The sequence below is a fragment of the Cheilinus undulatus genome, linkage group 23, assembly GCF_018320785.1.
Source record: "Cheilinus undulatus linkage group 23, ASM1832078v1, whole genome shotgun sequence".
NCBI classification, from domain to species: Eukaryota; Metazoa; Chordata; class Actinopteri; order Labriformes; family Labridae; genus Cheilinus; species Cheilinus undulatus.
Genome location: NC_054887.1, coordinates 20,285,037 through 20,304,745, shown reverse-complemented (window position 1 = coordinate 20,304,745; position 19,709 = coordinate 20,285,037). Strand labels below are relative to the sequence as shown.

Here is a 19,709-nt window from a genome sequence, read left to right as displayed (position 1 = left end):
CAAGCTCTTTTTTGTAGGGATGATATTGAATTTTTGCCAATATTTACAAAATATTTTTAGCAATACTTAAATGTAGTTCAGACCTAAAACTTAGTTCTGAAAAAACACATTGTAAGTTTGAGGATGAACAATTTAAGCAATTTACGCCTTTAAAACACACTTAAAAGTGTAAGGAATGATTATGAATCTCCTTAACATATTTGTTCACATGGCCAATGTTTACAGCTGACACTGGTAGATTTTTAATAGCCAAAATATCGGCTGTTAATATTGTTAGAAATTTTCCTTTTTGCTGATGCTGATGTTTCTCTTTCTAAACTAATATCTGCTGATACCGATATCCAGATAATATCCAGGGTTCCTGCGGGTCCTTAAAAAGTCTTAAAAATTCTTAAATTAAAATCTGGGTAATTACGGTATTAAATTTTCAGCTGGTGCGCTTAATGCTTATAGGAAAGCACAGTGGCCCACCATAAAACATCTGATAGTGTGTATTTGTTTAATTTAGTATGCTGTTGTAAATGAGAGTCTCCACCATTAATAGTTGTTTTATGGTATGTCGGCTAAAGACGCTGACGTTGGGCTGCGTGCTGCCATTGCATGGTTGTCAACCAGTTCAAAATGCACAGATACGGAAGTGCAAATTCAGCAACAAGTGGATAGAAGAGGATGCATTTAGGAGGTGGTTGGCGCTGGCTGAAATATCAATGAGGCAATGTGCAAATTCTGCAAAAAGACTTTTTCATTAGGGACCATTGGGCTCAAAACTGTCGAGTCGCACATGAAAGGAGAAAAGCACAATGGTATGTGGCAGCAGCAAGCCATAGCGGGGCTAGGCTAATCCCTGCATTGTTTGCAGCACGACCTAACGACGTTACAAGTTCGGATGCCACCTCTCAGTCGGCTATCACAAGATTAATTTCACCACCAGACACCCAAAAGGCAGAGGTACTGTGGGTTCTACACACCGTGACAAGGCACAATTCATTTAAATCTAATGAGTGCATACGTGACGTCTTTGCTGCCAAGTTCCCCAATTCGCAGCTTGCAAGTCATTCACCTGTGGTGAAAATAAAACGACATAGGCCTATGTCGCTTCATTCATCAAGAAGGATCTATCGCGCAGCGTTAGTGAGAAGCCATATGTTGTTATGTTGTGTTAAATTTAGTAATGTTTAGTGCGGTCCAAAGCTCCTATGCTAGCGCTGTAAACACCAACACTCCCCCGGTGCTCATTGCTCCCAATCTGGGCAGAGTCATCAGAGGACTGATAGGTAACAGGTCTATGGTCACTTTGACAATCTAACAGGTAACAACACGTTAGCTCAGAGTTTAAGAGGTGTAACTATCGGTAGATATGGTTTATTTTGTTTGAATATGCTGAATTGTGATTATGGGTTGCTGTTGACGGTTGGCCAAGGCTAGCTGCTAATGTGGGCTGTCATTTGTTGCCATAGCAACAGTAAACATTCACGTTAGGGTTAATGAGCTGTAAATAGAGGCACAGAATGAAAGCTATGTACTAAATACACATTAGATATGCTGTATTTTAACACAAAATACATGTTTTTATCAGGTAGTAAATCTATAGAAAATAATTAGCTTAATTTGCAAAGTTTAGCATTCAATTTTTAGGCCACGCACACAGAAAGACCACAGTGACCATTGACTGACTTGAATAGTACACATAACAGTACTGTTACTATCTGCATAAAGTATTTTAGTATCAAAGCCAACATTTTTAATGTACAAGGGCATCCTGTATCATAACTATATGTCTGCTGTTTGTAATAAAACAAACCTGAATTGAATTCACTGAACACTGAATTAAATTCAGTCTCCCATATACCAAGTATATAATGATAAATGTTAAATATTGTGTGTGTGTATGTTTACGTATTAATATTATTATCATCGTAATTACACACACAGAACCAATGGGAAACGTTCAAGTTTTGATTTCCATTGTAGGAGGCAATAAAGTAAGTATTACAAAGAAATTTTTATGTTTATGTAAAATATGTTATTTTTCGGTCTTAGATTATATTTGTTGAGGTCTTAAAAAGGTTTTTAAAAGCATTAAATTTTACTTATAAAATGGTAAAAGAACCCTGATATCATGCATCCTTCCTTTTAATAAGAATCACTTTTATTAAATCAACCAAATTATCAATGCTTTGAGTCATATTTAATGTATTTGCATTTATTTTACTGAAATTGTTCATTATGATAGAACCAAACCATAGACCTTGGCTCTCATGGTTCACTTTAAATGGCCAGCTCTTAAAAGACGTATCAGATATGTCTGAAAATCATCCATTTAAGGAGTAGATAGTTAAGCTGAAGTTAGCACACAGTGTGTATCTGGCTATAGATAAAAGGCCTGTTGCGAGATGTACTTGTTTTTTGTTTTTTAAAATTTTTTAGAAATTGTCCTTCTTCTGGTTTAAAAATGGCACCCTGGTTTATGTCTTGTCTCAAACAGTGCATTTTAAGACCCTTTTAAATCAAATGTCCCTGCATTTTAATAGAGTGTCACATTCTTAATTTACTTCATCACTCTGTGCAACAAAACCAATAATAATAACAGAAGCAAGCATGTGAGCTGTGGCAGTGTTAGACACCTGAAACACACACTTCTCATCCATTTACCACCTTTTCTTTCTCAAATTAAAGACCAATTAGATTTTCCCCCTCAACCAAGTTTGGATCCATTGTTCAAATCTGTCCATGATTGTTCAAATCTGTCCATGATTACTTTTCCTCCCTAAACGAGTCATATTTGAATGGTTTCAGAAGTTTTACAGAAATCAGATTGAAAAAACAGTGCAATCCAAACAAATATATGGGGATAAAGAAGGAGACTCTTAAATAAGAATAAAGAAAGGAGCAAGAAAATTAGAATTTTGCTATAAGATTGCAAGGTTCTTTAATCATTTTAATTTTCTACTTGTGAAAAGTAGAAACTGAAATGTTCATATTCAAAGTTTATTGGTTCAAGTTTAAGGTACAACAAGAAAATTCTAATTTATAGTTAAGATGTTCAAATATACTTGCATTATTTTATCAGTCCATCCATAATCTCTACCTGCAGCCAACAGTGTATTTTAATATTTGCTTTTGGATGCTCTGGTACAAAAATCAACAGGGAGCATAGTGCAACACTTCAGTGCTCACCAGGAAAAGTTTGTGTCATTATTCACAAGTCAGTGATGGTAAGATACAGCAGTGCATACAGCAATCAAAATGACTTAATAGTAATAAAACTGTAATAAGGGCAGAAGCAAAACAACTAGTTGCATAATAAACAAATAACTGTCTAAATGTAAAACTTGTAAATGAATAACAGAGTTACATCGCAGTATTTAATCATAATAATCAGCCATCAACTAAACATTGATTCAAGATTAAAATGTTTTCTAAAATCCCCCCATCATAACTATGTGTTCATGTATTCAATCTCCTCCTCACAGAGGAAGGGTAGTGGCCATGAACAGTCTTCATCTCCCCACTTCTGGGTGTCTTTTTGAATTAGGCCACAGTGGTGAGACATGGGCAGCTGAGGTGTTTTGCCACTTATCCAGTTTGATGTGTTGTATGATTCCCCAACTGTTGTGTCACTGGACCAAATCCAGAATCCGAACACTCGACTTTGTCTCAGACCAATCCAGAACCGATCACCTACAGTATCAACAGTGTAATTCAGCCATTGGACCACAGCCTCCTGATCTCTGTCATCCTTGATCCACAGCAGACGGGTGTGATGGACCTGGCAGTAGTAATAGGCCTCTTCCCATGGTAAGTTCTTTTCTATGATCTTGATCCTCACGTCACCTGAGAGGAAACCAAAGGATAAAACCCAGTTATATTACCATCACACACTGTATGAAGGGTTAAAGTCACAAAAATGTAACGATAAGAGTTTAGCTGATAATTAAATAATGAAGAGATAAAAACGCATTTGAGTTGAAAAATTACATGATACATTATGAAGTCATTTGAGGTTGATTTAGTCAAAATTGATGCAGTGTTGATTAAAATCAGTTAACCATTAACATTAACAAACATATTCATTTATTGTTTAAAGGTACAGTGTGTAATATTCAGCCAGGTAGCATTTAGTGTTACTGTCTAAATTAGTGTTTTATCACTTGGGTCCAGGATTATCCTTAACTGGAAAGAGAAGCTTTACTTGTTTTACTTACCACTGGAACAAAAGGGGTGTGATTGACTATCACATCCATGGTCTGTGAGCCCTACACAGCTGGAATCTTTTTTAATGCCCACCCTTGTGCAGTTGCCTTGTACAGGCCCTTGGTTAACCCTACACCATTTTCCAAACGAAGAGCAGCCTTTGTCCTGCCATGACCACTCATCTTCCCGATCTCTGATCCAAAAACTGAGGCCTGTTCCATTTGCCTCTGCTTCTTCTTTGCTTGCCAAGTCAGCATGGTAGTTTTGTCTGCAGTGTTGGCGAGCCCGACACCAGTTCTTACTTATATTATAAACAGAATGGTCATTACCTGCAAAGAATAAACACATACATGTATGTAAATTTTACCTCTTTCCACAAAAAGGGTAACAAAATGTAGCACTCTACAGGCTTTTATGTTGTTTATACATATTTATAAAGTGAGTATCATTGCAGTTTTACCCAAACAACACTGAAACTCTTTTGACAGTGGAAAGCTAAAAGTTAGAGTTTGAAATTCACAGAAATGAAACACTAATTTTAATACACCTGTGTACACAAAACTCCTACAACCTATCTCCCGAAATAGGAAAGCACTGAGCGTACATTACGGCTCATGTTCATGTGAACATAACATCAAAGTAATAATTTACAGAAATTCTGCAGAATGAGCTGATAAAAACAAGTCTGACACACATAAAATTAATGACAACAGGACAACATTTTAAGTCTCCTACATGGCGAACACTCTGTTTGCTAGTCATGCTGAGCTCTCTTTTGCCCCCAGCTTCTATGATGATCATTGTGATGTCACCCTAAATTGGGTCTACATTTCAGTCTGTTATACCCACATTTTAGCCATGTTGTCAAGATTTAAATATAGTTCTGGCTGATCAAAATGCTACTGTTTATTTTATAGGTATTGGAATTGTAGTAATAGTAGGTGAAGTACTGAGGATGTGAAATGTTATTAACATGCATGAATATTTGATAGGAAGTGCTGTTAAATATATGGTTGGGTCATGGCTAAACAATATATAAACTACAGCATATATCTGCAATGATAATCAGTTCAATAATAGTTAAAACTTTTCAGAATGAAGCTGCAATCTTTGCATTTTGCCTTTCACTTGAATTGAAGAAAACATTTCTAGTCATATGTTTTGTGTACAAAATTTAAAAAAGTAAAATCTCGCCTTGGGAGATAAGTGTCTCATTAACATCTACTATATACTAATGTAAGATGGCTGCAATTTATTATAGAGCCAGCCTCTTCGCCTGGTTATTTTATGTAGTTTTAGTTTTTCTGTCATCATGTCCTATTTCTTCCAAAATATATTTCCTTAAAAGATGTCAAATATGCATCAACTTACTCTCGTTGCACATGAACCACTTCTCATCTGAGCAATTAAACCATTTCAGGCCATTGTTCTCAATTGCTCCACATTTTGGTTGGACAAACGTTCCTTCGCCCGTTTCAACATCTATGTTTGGATGATACAGACCAAGCCAGACTTCAATTGCCAATGTGTTGTTATAGCCTTCAGTGTAGCTGCCAATGAATTTGGCATCCTCTTTATCATACACAGTTACCAGTGATGCATTGTCATTTTTTTGACAATATTCTTTAGCAGCAGTCCAGGATAAGTCACTTTCATTAATATGGAAGAATCTGAGACGGCGTGTTGCAAATGTAAGGTGAAAAAATCCTGCATAAAGACATGCAACATAATATTTTAGTCTGTGTTCATTTTGCATTACAGCTTATAAAAGCAACAGTCAAATTGATCAACTTATGTATTGTAAAATTAGGACCAAGAATTCAATAACAATGTATACTAAACTGAATCAAAATCCAGTGCCTGCTTCAAATATTCCAGAGAGCCTGACTTGTTTTTGGAGTACATTTCATTGTCATTGCATATTATCGCAGGGGTAACAAGGCAGAAATAAGAATTATTCAGAAACTTTTCCGAGAATTGATGCTGTAAAGACTTTCATCATCAGACCAGGACTGTGAATCTCACCTGAACACATCATGATCAGGATCAGGCGGGGCATCTTTCCAGTTGTGGTGATGGTCTCAGTGTTGAAGGACTCGCTTAACTTAATGAGATAATAAAAGTTTATCACTGTTTTTGTAAAACACATTATTCTTTGCAGAAAATCCTAAACATTTGTTAAAATTTAAAGATTGAGTTTGTAAAGAAAGTTAACCAGGAATGAAAAAGGTTCAAAGCTGTCATTTTTGCATTCAGATGATCAAAAAAATGTGCAAAATCAGGCACAGTTTAAAATTTGACCAAAAGTGTAATTCATCATAACAATTAGATTGCTTGTGTTTTAAAAGTTCTCTTACCTGCTGAGGTGTGAGGCAGGGTGCGTTCAGTTTGGTGAATGTGATTCAGTGTTTCACAGCTTTTATCTCCAGCATCAGGGTGATGTAAGCGTGCTAAAGGCGCCAGCTGAATGTGTGCATAATAAAAGCAGTGATGGCAATGGATTAATGAATAACTAGAGACGGCCAAATGTGACCTGATGATAGTCACACAGTCCTAAATAAAGCAGGAGGGTAAACTGTTTTTTAACAAGTAGTTATTTGATATGATACTCTCAGCCAGGGATTCTCAACCTTTTCAGCCCGCGACCCCAAAAATAAAGGTGCTGGAGACCGGGACCCCCACTGTACTTGAAGGTGGTTGAACACAGCCATGCACATTGAAGAATGGTCATGTGCAGACAAGGCCGCCCATAAGGGAGGATAAAAGGGAGTGCTTTCTGGGATCTAGCCAAACTGGGGGCCCACAGAGTCAGCAAAATCATAGTCCATTGTTAAGTTAAGCTTCAGTATTCAAGTTTAACATTTAACCTGAATAATAACCACTCTCATCAAAGCAACAGATCTCTTTTTTGTGCTGTAGTGTATAGCCATCTTAAAAATGTAAATTCCTTTTCTAAGAAAAAAAAAGTATTAAAATGGGTTAAAAATGTCAAAAAGGTGGTGAAATTGAGTGTAAAAGTAGTGGCAAAGTGGCAAAAAGCAAAAAATGGCAAAACGGGGTTAAAGTGGCAAAAAAAAAATGTACAAAAACTGGTTAAAGGAGATGAAGAAGTGGCAGGAATTGGTTAAAAGTGACAAAAATATGTGAACATTAGGTGAAATGGGATTGAAAAATGACAAAAAGTGTTTTAAACTTGCAAAAACTGGCCTTTCAAATAGTGAAATGTGGTTAAAAACTGTATAAAATGGGCACAAACAGGTGTAAGAACTGGTAAAAAAGGAGTTAATAGTGGCAATAATTGGTCAACACAGGCAAGAATAGAAGGAAAGTGGCTAGATTTGTCAAGAATTGGCAAAAAAGGCACAAAAATATGGTGGAAAGGGTTTAAAATTGACTAAAATGGGTTTGGAGTGGCAAAAATGTGTTAAAATTGGGAAAAATTGTTGGGGACTGAAGATGAAAAAGGGTTCAAATTTGGCAACATTGGTGTAAAGTGGCAAGACTGGGTGAAAAAGAGGCAAAAATTGATCCAAATTGTGCAGAAATGGATGAAAAGTGGCAAATACTAGTCATAAAATTCGGTGGGAAAAAACATTTCAAAAATATTCCTAGTTTTTTAAGGCGTCTGGTGACCCCCTCTAAGTGTCTTGTGACCCCCAATGGGGTCCCGACCCACATGTTGAAAACCACAGCCCTAGGCCATGCTTACTTGCCACATCCAGCCCCTCTCTCCATCTTAAAGGTGTGGTGTTTTTTTTCCAATAGATATTTTCCCATTCCCTGGTAATATGCAAAGACATCCAGAGCATGACAAAGATTATGTCAATCTTCCTTCCCACCCGATGGTGCACTCAGGTGGGCTTACTCGCCAGACTGACACCTTACTTCAGCCTCAATTTACGGCCAGACATGCCTAAATGTTCTGCACTGTACGGGTATATCCTTATTCTACACTAGCTTATGGTAAGTCTAAATTGAATGCTTAGGACAGCTTGTCATCAGCATGGAGTGAGTGATACTGTGGCTGATTAGAGACAGCAGGAAGGAGAGAGTGGGTGTGTCTTACACCCCTCACTCTCAGGAGTTTTCATGGCATTCTAAAGACATTTTTTTTGAAATTCCAGGGCAGATGAAACAGAACCTAGACACTGTAGGCATCTATGAATGGTCCTGTGTAACAGGAAACAATATGCAAATACATCTAAATCATGCTTTCAGTCAATATTTACCTTTAGTCTTTCTACATTGGCTTGCCTGGTGATGTAAAGGTCATTTGAATGTCAGTTCCTCTTTTGAGATCTATGAATTCCTATCTAGTTCTCATTTTATGTCACTACTTTTAACAAACATCATTTGCATGCATTGCAGTTTTATTTGTTCGTATTCCCTTTGCTTAATTCTGTTTAAGGCTGCACTTCATACCCATAATTATCCCAAATGCACATTTCACTCTAAAACTGTGAAACTGTGATGTACAAAACACACAAAATGTGATTTACAGTGCAATTAAGATTGTGTTTCTTCCTCTGAGCCTTAAAAAAACACTAAGGAATGCTTTTAACCTCGTCCAGCTTTAAAGATAGAAACACTGCATTCTTCAATTTGCATCTCTATACTTCAAAGCAGCACATAAAGATACAGTACACAAGCAGGGGTCACAGATAGAGTTGTTCTTGTTCATCAGTGTGCAGTCTCATATTTGACTTTGTAATAGAAGTGCAGCAGAATTGCAAATAGGTTTTGCTGTCTCAATTTAAGAACAATACTGTTGTTGATGCTGCGGCGGCTTGCGAAAGGTGACTGATTCCTGAGGCGGACAAAGGTTATTAGTAACAATACTTACAAGGACATGTACTCCAATTCTCACCTTGTGCATGCAAGATGATTCAAATCACAGAAATTTGACCAGCAGTAGAGCGTGAAGATAGTGCTTGAATGTGTTGTAAGTTGTAGTCTGGCATTTTGTGTATTCTTCTCTTGTTTTGTGTCTGAATGTAAAGACGAAACATCTCCCCTTTGACTGGGTTGGATCACAGTTGTAGCATCTGATATCTAATATGCCACCCCAAAATTCTTACCAATGATTAGCTATTGGCTTTTTCAAGCTTATCCAATTACAAAGCACAGCTTTAACTACACTGAAAAAAAGACCTTGACTCCACATGGCTACCAAATACAATGAAGATTGGTTTAATTTACCCCCCCTGCTCTGCACCCTTGTAACAGCACTTGAACATGTTCAAATCTGCGTTTGATTCACTTAGTGTCTGCTTGTTGACTTAACGGCATTACGACAACACATCAGACCACATAGTACCAGAGATTCCCATGGGTGCATTGTATCATGAACACTATACGTGTCTGACGTGTGTGGGTGTCATGATGGAAAGTTCACATGTTACCTAAATCCACATCAGTGCACTGTCAGCTCTGTCATCTGCAGTAAATCCTCTTCAAAGGACGGCTTCTTAATGATTCAAGGCCTTTTCAATCACATCCAGTTTCTTAGCTTTAACTGCCCTTAAACATGTAGTATACTCAACAGTAGTATGTGAGGAGCACTTATGAGGCAAAAGTCCATTGAAAACAGCTAAACAGAAAACAAAGTACATTGCCGTTAAATTGATTTGCCTCCTCATGATTTCTTATTTTTTGCATAATTGTCACAGCTTCTGATTACTACCAGACCTGTTGAATCAAGAAATCCCTCAAAAAGGACCTGTCTTACAAAGTGAAGTAGGCTGAAAGATCTCAAAAAGCAGCAAATCATGCTGCCATATCAAAAAATTCACGATCAGATGAGAAACAAAGTTGCTGACATCTATGAATCTGGAAAGGGTTACAAAGCTATTTCTAAGTGTTTGGACCTCTGGTGAACCACAGTGAGAGCCAATAAATGAAAACAAAATGAAGGTTTTGGAGTGGGCTGGTCAAAGTCCAGACTGAAAGGGATTATTATGAGGTATGCAGAAGAACAAGTGCTATTAGCCTCCGGACTCGCTGGTTGTACCCACCAAGAAGCTAGGTTATACATTGTAGCAGATGGGTACAGTTTCCTTGCGGAATTTAACGATTTCTTGGTAAAAATGGGCCACAAAACAAAATTGGCTCAAACATACACACTACTGGAAGCTTTTGAAGCATCTTAATTTTTACCCAGAAAGCCTCTGTTTTTGTCACTTTGCAATGCAGGCTTTGGCTACCAGTTACATGCTCTAAATAAAAAATATTACAATTATTATTAATTGTTAATTTAATTTATAAATTAATTTAATAAATAAATAGGTTACTGCATGAATTAACAATATTATTATTATTATTATTTTTTTTTAATTAAAATACATTTATACAGTATTAAATAGGGTATCTGTAAAATATCCCTTTAAATCTGATTGAGATGCTTTGGCATTACCTTAAATAGCCTTTCAAGCTCAACATCTCCAATGTGGCTGAGTTAAAACCATTCCTCAAAGAAGAATAGACCAAAATTCCTCCACAGTGATATAACAAACTCATTGCCTGCTATGCAAATAATTGCTTGCAGCTGTTGCCACCTGTGCTGATGGCACAGCCAGTTATTAGGTTTAGGGTCAGTGACTTTTTCACAGAGGGCCAGGTAGGTTTTGATGGCTTTTTTCCCCTGATACATGAAATTCTCATTCAAAAACTTCTATATTCACTGGCGTTATCATTGTCAGTTTTCATAACCTGTTGATACCTGTCAGTCAAAATGATAGAAACCCATCCCTGGAAACCTGAAACACTATAGTCAATGTTTATGGATCAACTGTGAATAAAATAAGACTCACAGGCTCCATCACTGCAGTACAGCTGAGTGTGTCAGTCTCTTTTTCCTTTACGCATGTCAAGGAAACTTACACAATCCTGCCTTTAAATCTCAGATGGAAACTAGAAAGTCACCAGATTCTGCATTTACAAGCAAATAAATGGTTATAAAAAAAATGTGTGACCTTGCCTGCACAAACACAAAGCATTCTGATAGAAAGCGCTCACATATGGATCCACTCTAGTGGAGTCCTTATATCCCTTGTGCCTACATCAGACCAATATAGTATGTCTCAACTGTTATATGTAGGCATGTAAATCTTTATGCGTCTTAAATTATTGCATCTGATTTTATTCTGCCATTTCTCCATACTAAATTTCCAAATTCATTTTAAAAGGATTTTATTTCCCTTTCTGGAGACCTGGAAACATGTCAAACTCCCCTTGGATCCAAATTTCTGCTTAAAGTCTCTGAAGCATAACAAGAGAACTTTGTATTTTTGACTGTCCTGTCATTTCTCCCCTTCTTACAATTCTTTGACCTCAAGATGTTGGGCAGAAACTCTGTCTCTATGGAAACAGTGATATTTTTTTAACCAGGCAGCAAAGTGTAGAAGAGGAGTAGAACAAAGAAATGAGGAGGAGGAGAGATTGCTTGCAGCTCATTCATGCTTTATGCTGAAATTATATAAAATGAAAAATTGATGGGTTAGCCATGCATTTCTTGTTTTTGCACACGTTATGAAATGCTCCATATCGTTTTCTGCATTACTAAGCACAGCAGCTCCTTGGTGCTGCATCGTGACAAAGGCTGTTTGACAAAATATGGATGAAAATAGGGGAAATGGGTAAAAATATAAGACATCTACCATAGCATTCCTGTTGCTTGTTGCATTTATTCAAACCATCAAGCAAGTTTGACCGTTTTGGACATAAAAGATCAAAAACATCAAGGAAAAGTGACACAATTTGGACTGAAACAACTGAATAGGTTGGGTTAAATGAAAGTCTAATATTTTTGTACCAGGTGCGCACAAAGACATAATGAATCACAGTGAAATGCAAGGCAAAGGCATGGTTGTTGACTCACTCTCACAGCCCTTGAAGGCTTGATCTCACTGAAATTCCCCTGAGTTTTCAGGGTAATGGAAAGGCACTTTAAGGTGGCAGTGGGTTTTCCCTGAGGAGGCGTGTTGAATGTGAAGTCAACAAGTGTCAGAGACAGCAGGAACAAGGAGAAAACGAGAATAAGAGAGGACAGAAGTGCAAATGGAGGAAGTCAGAAGGCTGATTTAAAGCAACAAACAGTAATAGTATGACACAGTGGAGAAAATTGCCAAATGGACAGAAACACTGTAATATTAGCAACCTATCCTGTGCTTCAACAACTGGATTTCCAGTGATGTGGATGTTACTTTTATCCAAAGGCAGTCAATCCAAAGAGTCAGTGAATGGCCTGTTGTGCTGTGCAAGCACCCAAGATGCTTTTAGGGACTCTTTTTTTCAACATTTTCTGTTGAGTTGTGAAGCCGCACACTATGATCCTTTTACTGTGTCTATAGTTTGCTGTCAGTGCTTCAATTCTGTGCTTTTGTGCCTCAGTCTGGAGTGGAGAGGCTGCTTTGAAGAGGCTGTGTCTCTTCATGTGGTCTATTATATTTCTTACAGATACACTATATGGACAAAAGTATTTGGCCACCTGACCGTTACACTATAACAGCCTCCACTCTTCTTGGAAGACTTTCCACAAGATTTTGGAGTGTTTCTGTGGGAATTTGTGCCCATTCATTCTGTAGAGTATGTTGGATGAGAAGGCCTGGCTCACAGTCTCCATTCCATTTCATCCCAAAGGTGCTCGATGGGGTAAACATCATGGCTCTGTGTAGGCCAGTCAAATTCTTCCATACAGAATTCATTAAACTGTGTCTTTAAAGTCCTTTCTTTGTGCACTGGGGCACTATCACGTTAGAAGAAAAAGACCTTCCCCAAACCATTGCCACAAAGTTGGAAGCATAGCATTGTCCCAAAATGTCTTGGTATTCTGAAACATTAAGATTGGCCTTCAGTGGAGATAAGGGACCTAAACCAAACCCTAAAAAACAGCCCCATACCATTATCCCTCCTCCACCAAACTTCACAGTTGGCACAGTGCAGTCAGGCAGGTATTCGCCAAGACTCACCCATCTGACTACCCACAGCGATTTTGTCCCTCCACATAACATGTTTCCACTTCTCCACAGTCCAGTCTCATTCTGCTTTACACCACTCCATCCAGCGCTTGGCAATGGACTTGGTGATGTCAGCCTTACATGCAACCGCTTGGCCACTGATACCAGTTTACTGCCCTCCACTAATTGATACCCTTATTGATATTCCTGGTTGATCTGACTCCTTATCAATACTACTCTTGACATGTTCTACTGTTTGTCAGAAAGAGAAAGCAATATATTTGAAACAGAAGTTGTATAAGCTGAGTAGAGCTCCAGTTAAAGGTTTTAAAAAGCCATGATTCCATCTGTTACAGTGTTTTTTTGTTGCTGATTAACATTTTCTTGTCAGTACAAATGAATGAACTGAAGTTTCACATTAAAAACAGAACTTTCTTGTTCTTGATATTTAATATGAAATTTTATTTGCATTCCCCAAATATGCATTTTATGGAGCCAACCTTGAATACATCATAGTATAACCATCTGTCATCTCATTTAGTCTGCCAATTAACCTTTTTTTTCTGTGATTTTTGACTCAGATTTCAACATTGGGTAAATATATTTAACTACAAAGGTTGGGAGCACTTTTAAGCGATGATCTATACAGATGGGGAGCATAACTCATCTGCAGCAGCTAAAACCAGTGTTGTGAGTACACGCTACTCCCAGCCTAAACTAAGAGTCTGAGTATTGCAGTTTGGTTTAATTTGTTGTACAGTGCTAAGATTTGAGCTCACGTCGCACCTTGCAAGACTTCTGAGAAGCTGGCCCAGGAACCAGTAAGATGGGGCTTGGAGGGGGAGACTGAGGTATGCAGGATGAGATGAGTAGGAGACCTGTGAGGATCTGGACCAGATGCTGATTACGTGAATGGAGGTGGCTGGGGTGGAGGAGGTCTGCAGCATCCACACTTAAACAACTGGCTGACTATGAAAGAGAGAATGACAGGTGCATGATGATTGGTCATATGAGGTTGTGGCAGAATCTGATTAGCTTAGTACTTAAGGGAGTGAACGCACATAATCAGCTGATCACCAGAGTGGGAAGAGAGAATGGAAAAGGAAGAGATATGAACGAGTGGTGACTTATGAATGAGTAGAAAAAGTCATCTGGTTGAACTTTCGCTCAGCTCCATGTTTGAACTACATCTAAATATGAGTATCGATATCAGCTAAAATTATTTTGTAACTATCCTGTACTAGCAAACCTAGTTTTAACCCCATCCCTACTAGTACATATTACTTTTTTATTTCATGAAGATCAAACCCACAGATGTAACACCTGAAATGCTCTGCTCCAAATCTCATTCTTGCATTCTTATGAATCAACCTCATAGATTAACTTTTGATGTGCCATAGTCTGCCTCTTATGGCTAAAAAAAAAAGCCAAACTTGCTTGTCTACACATGGTCAATAGATGATGCACTTTGGCATTTGTCTTTGCTCTATGTTAAGGCAGGTATATGGAGAAAACAACAACAGAAATCAGTAGCTGTGTTAGTTTTACTGTTCTTTTTGAGCCACTGATATGTTTGGCTTACCTGAAGCACAACCACATGTCCCAGTAGGCTTTAAATGAAAGAACTCATATTGATTTTGTACTATTTTTAAAATAGCACAGTCATTATCTGAACAATATTTTGAGCCTCCCAGAGACAAAAACGTGGGCTCCCATTGTCAGAATAATTACTGTTGATAGAACTGAGCACCCCAGGAGACAATTTAGAATAGTTCTTCTATTTTTGAAGGCTAAATCATTTAAAATGTTAAATGATGGCGAGATTATTTTAGTCTCTTCTTTCTTCACAAGCAACTGGTTTGTAATAGAGCGTCTGACAAGCTGTGATTTCTCACTACATTTCTTTACTTCATAACTTCTTATACCACAACTCTCCAATCAAAGCCGTCTGCACTTCATTTAGTAATTGGCTCCAGCTGTCAAAGTGCCAAACAGCTCACACAGTATGACTAATGCAGAGAAATCCTTAACTCACTACTCTCGTGTAAGATTTCTGCAGGAACGGTGATGTGAGTCGAAGTATGCGCGATATAGTACTTAATTTTCACACGGAAGTTACACTGAATTCAAGGAAATTGGTAAAATGTGCAGTAAAGGAAGGAGGTTTATGCATTTTAACCTTGATTTTAATTTGTTTTTGTTGCTTATATTCCATGATTTCACCCTCAACCTTATTCATTTCAGAAATTGGATCAGCTCTATGTTTGAGGAACCGGAGTTCTATCATCAGACACTTAACTAAACATTAGCATAGTGATCTGGGACTAACAGCTGCTGCTTTGAGAGAGACAAAGCCACAGCCCACTTCTTTTAATCATTCAGGACTAAAGACAAGCACGACATTGGTTATAACGTACTTTTAGAAGGTATTGAGGCTAGTTCTTGCTGTGATGGGCTGAAGTAACATAAAGACCGACAACTCCAGCAAATAGCCTGCACCCACAGTGTAATAGCACAGCTGCTTTCTGCTGTCAAATTCACCCCTCAGTGAATTAAAAAGAAACAGAATTTGACTGGCCACTTAAATCCAATGAAGGCATGTGTTTATTTGGTCCGTAATCCGAAAAAAACGTCATGCACTAAAATCTTACCCACTGAGTCAGGTGCGTTTTATATGCATTTACTATGAAAATGCATAGAAAATGTCAAAGTGAGTCATGCTCACAGAGAAAAAAGCATGAAGATGATTCAGTGACTCTTTCACTCCTTGAAAAAGCACACCAGATTCATCCATCCTAACAGAGAGCTTCATACAACGCCAGCTTGCACATCATAGCACTGTGCCAAGTTGGAGAGATGGTGAGCAACTTTTTAATTCATTCGCTGTTGTGTGGCTGTGAGTACAGATGTTGGCTCACTATCAGTTATGTTCCATGGTTGATATTTACATATAACCCAGGCAATTCACTGTGTTTAAAGTGAGGCTTCAGTGTGAGGAGGAGACACAGGAGGGAGGGGAATAGCAGATACTTATTTGCATCATCTATCCCCCATTTAAATGACTTAGATAGATGCAAAAAAAAAATGACGCATGAAAATGTTATTGTCAGTTTGCAAACATGAGAAAAACATATCAGTTTTCTTTTTTAATGTCTAAAACTTTTGTACCCAAAAATAGACTCAGAGTAAAATGGCCTATAGATGCAGGCAAACAACAGACTGTACTGAGATAAATGCTCAGTCTCTTTTTACAGCTTTTCAACCTGAGTAAAAAACGTACACTTTATTACTGTACTTAAGTAGCTTTTTTAGGTTTCTGTACTTTACCTGAGTGTTTTTCTGATGACACTTTACTTTTACTCCCTACATCTAAACGCAAATGTCTGTACTTTAAACTCCTTACATTGTCAAAACAGGCTTGTTACTTGTTTCAACCTAGAAACAAAGGATGTGCCAAAGCTGTTAAAAACCTCTCAGATCGGTGTTGTTGTACACAAGAAGGGACACAGGTTCTTAAAAGTTAAATAACTTTTGAACCATGAATTATACCCTCTGTCTTTTTTCCCTCTTGAAACTAGCCGGTGCACAGTTCCATTAATGCTATCCATGCTTTCTCTAGCAAGCCTGGAATTTAGATGAGTTTTTGGGGAGTCTAAAGATTACATCCACACTGGTATAACCAACATTGAATGTCTTTTTTTTTTTATCAACTTTTTAATTCATTTTCATAATTTATTGCCACTAGCTTGAATGTTCAAAGCCAAATTGTCTTTTCCAGAATGCTTTGTGAGGGGCTGTCAACCAATGGCAGGCTGTTCAGTTGTTGTATCACGCTATAAAATGCAACCACTTTGTATCATTGATAGTAAAAATAGTACTTTTTTCTTTTACTTGAGTAAAGGAGTTGAATCAGTTTTACCAGAGTCTTTTTTCACACAAGTATCTGTATTTTACTTAAGTGCAGAATGTTTTTTTTTTTTTTTTACCACCTCTGGTTGTACCACTGGGGGAAGGGATGACATGTGTTTTAAAAGGAATATGAAACATGATGTAATCATATGAAATAACTAGTTTTAGTTTAGTTTGTTGTTGTTGTCTCTTTCAAAGAGACCCGTGAACACCCTCTGTATAATGCATCTTGTGATAACGTGAGTTATGAATTGGTGCTATACAAAGACTGATTGATTGACGTAGCTGAAAGTTGCATCACAAAATACTTCCAAACACAGATTTTATGGGAGGAACTAAATTGCTTCCAAATTTGTCAATATTGGGTACGTTTGAGCCAACATTGGTTTTTGGCCCATTATTAGTGTTGTACTCAAGACCACACTATCCTAGACTGGAGTGCACCAAGACGAGGCCAAGACTTTTGGGGGTCGAGACCGAGACTGAGACCGAGACGAGCTGAGACCAAGCCAAGACTGAGACCATAAAAATCCATTTTTAAAAATCATGGCAAGTTCAAGAGCATTTTATCTTTAACTTTAGTTTTATTTTTAATAAATTTGACAGATAAAATCAAGGTGTCTGCAACTCTCAAAGCCCAACAGGCAAAAATCTCAAATCTAAACATATTTGTTCAGGTAACTTCCTGTAAAAAATAAATCCTGGCATGTATTTAAAAGCCACTGACATGTCCGGAATCATTTTAAATATCTAAAAATGACATGTTTATCTAGAATTGTCAGGTGAATGAGGCCTAAAGTAAGTGTTCAGAGGTATTTCTGACTAGAAATAAGATGGACTGATGTCCAAGTAAGCAAGAAGAGGCTGGTACAATTATGGCGGAAGAAATTACCGGGGATGCTACTATACTGTCAGTTTTATCAGAACCTGATGACATTTCCTCATTTTTTGTTGTTTTGTCGCTCTGTTTGGCCTTTAAAGATTTGACAGACAGAAAGTTCATCCGATCACCCTTCGATAAAGGCTCTGCCCTTTCCCAGACACAGTCTATGGGAGGTTTTCCTGATCGATGTGTGAAACAAATCCATCTGGCATATCAGGTCAACTATTACCTTAAACTCATTAAATTGCATGAAGCAACTGTACCCGTATGTAGTGCTGTTTAGCATAGCTTTCTTGCCATTGCTCCCAGCAGACTCTCCTAAAAGGGGCAATGCACACTGAAATCTCTGGAGGTTAATGCCATTACTATTGCTGACCAGATACTTTATACAACACAACTTCAAAAATACAGAAATATCCCTTTAACTGTTGGGGGGAAAACAGTCTCTTTCACTGTTAAATTCATGAACAGTTACATTTCTCACATGACCAAATCTCTGTTTTTTACAGTCTCAAATTAAAATGATCTGTCTGTGTTCAACTGCATTTTTAATTAATTACCAGTTTTTATTTCATTTTTGACGTTTTTGGATAGTGGTTTATTTGGATTTTGTTTTCTGTTTCAATGTTCTTAGGCCTCATTCACACTGCTGACCTTTGCGCTCAATTCTTATCTTTTACTCAGATCTGATTTTTTGTTTTGCTCTTCACACTGCAATCAATTTGAAAAGATCAGATTTTGCCGCACTTATGAAAGTGGCCAAAACCTGACACAAAAAGATCAAATTCAATGTGACTTGGGCTGTTTACATGGTCAAAAATAACCAGTCATGAGTCACATATGAGCAAGAAAAAACTGCAGTGTGAACAAAACCTTGTATTTAAACGTAATTTTACAGTCTCGTTTTAGTCCAAATTACCTGAAGAGAAGCCAGAATTGACCAAGGTGTCATAGGAAGATAGTGTGGACAAAAAAGTGACCAGATGCCAGTTTACACTCTTTAGAAATGTTTTTGGGGTATCCATACCTGTAGTTGAGGAAAATTGATACTGAGAAAATCAAGGATGAGAGACTGAGGAATAACATGCCATATTTTGTGAGGAGCGTCAAACCCAGGCTTTCACTATCAACGTCTATAGCCTTTGAGCATGAGGTAACATAAGCGCTTGGCTATCAGGCCCTCCACAGTTTAAATTTGGAAGACTTTTATGGATGATAAGACCACAATATCTGCACACTTTTGCACTTGAGCTTGTATATCTGTAACAGCAGAGCATTTGCTGGTCCGCTTTTACGGCATTCAGATATTTCCCGACTGCTCTCAAAGGTTTTTGTGGAACTTGACTAGATTTTCCACTTCTTTCGGGTCATTTGAAGGGCGGCAACACCAGTTCTAGAAACTACTGCCTCCAGTTCTGACACTCTCATACGGTAAGGATAGATCTCTCAATAATGTGTGTGTCAGAGCTTCTCTGTGCTGTAGTTATTACAGTTAGCGGTCCCATGGGTGTCATCCATCAGTTTCATCACCAAAACACAGAGTGACAGATTAAAATGGCTCACATCCAACCTGGAACCTGGCTCCATATCATCTTCCCACTCTTTCTTTTTCAACCTCTCTTAAAGTTGTCATTTCATTTCTGTTTTTCTTCACTGCATATCCCTCTCTCTCTTTCTTTCCCTGTCACCCCTGTTCGTTTGTTCTCTTGTCTCCTGTCTTCTGACCTGTCTTTTTTCCTCAGTTTGACTTTATTCTTCAACATTGTCTG

General features: G+C 37.7%; 1 protein-coding gene across 1 annotated transcript; it reads right to left on the bottom strand.

Annotated features, from left to right (window-relative positions):
* Positions 1-2,942: 2,942 nt before the first annotated feature.
* LOC121505691 (macrophage mannose receptor 1) lies at positions 2,943-6,573 on the bottom strand. The gene is made up of 5 exons (XM_041781199.1): positions 6,552-6,573; positions 6,220-6,298; positions 5,566-5,901; positions 4,206-4,523; positions 2,943-3,834 (listed from the first exon to the last, which is right to left on the bottom strand). The coding sequence occupies exons 2-5, from the start codon at positions 6,251-6,253 to the stop codon at positions 3,440-3,442; spliced, it is 1,083 nt and encodes a 360-aa protein (XP_041637133.1). The 5' UTR covers positions 6,254-6,298; positions 6,552-6,573; the 3' UTR covers positions 2,943-3,439.
* Between the last annotated feature and the right edge of the window lie 13,136 nt (positions 6,574-19,709).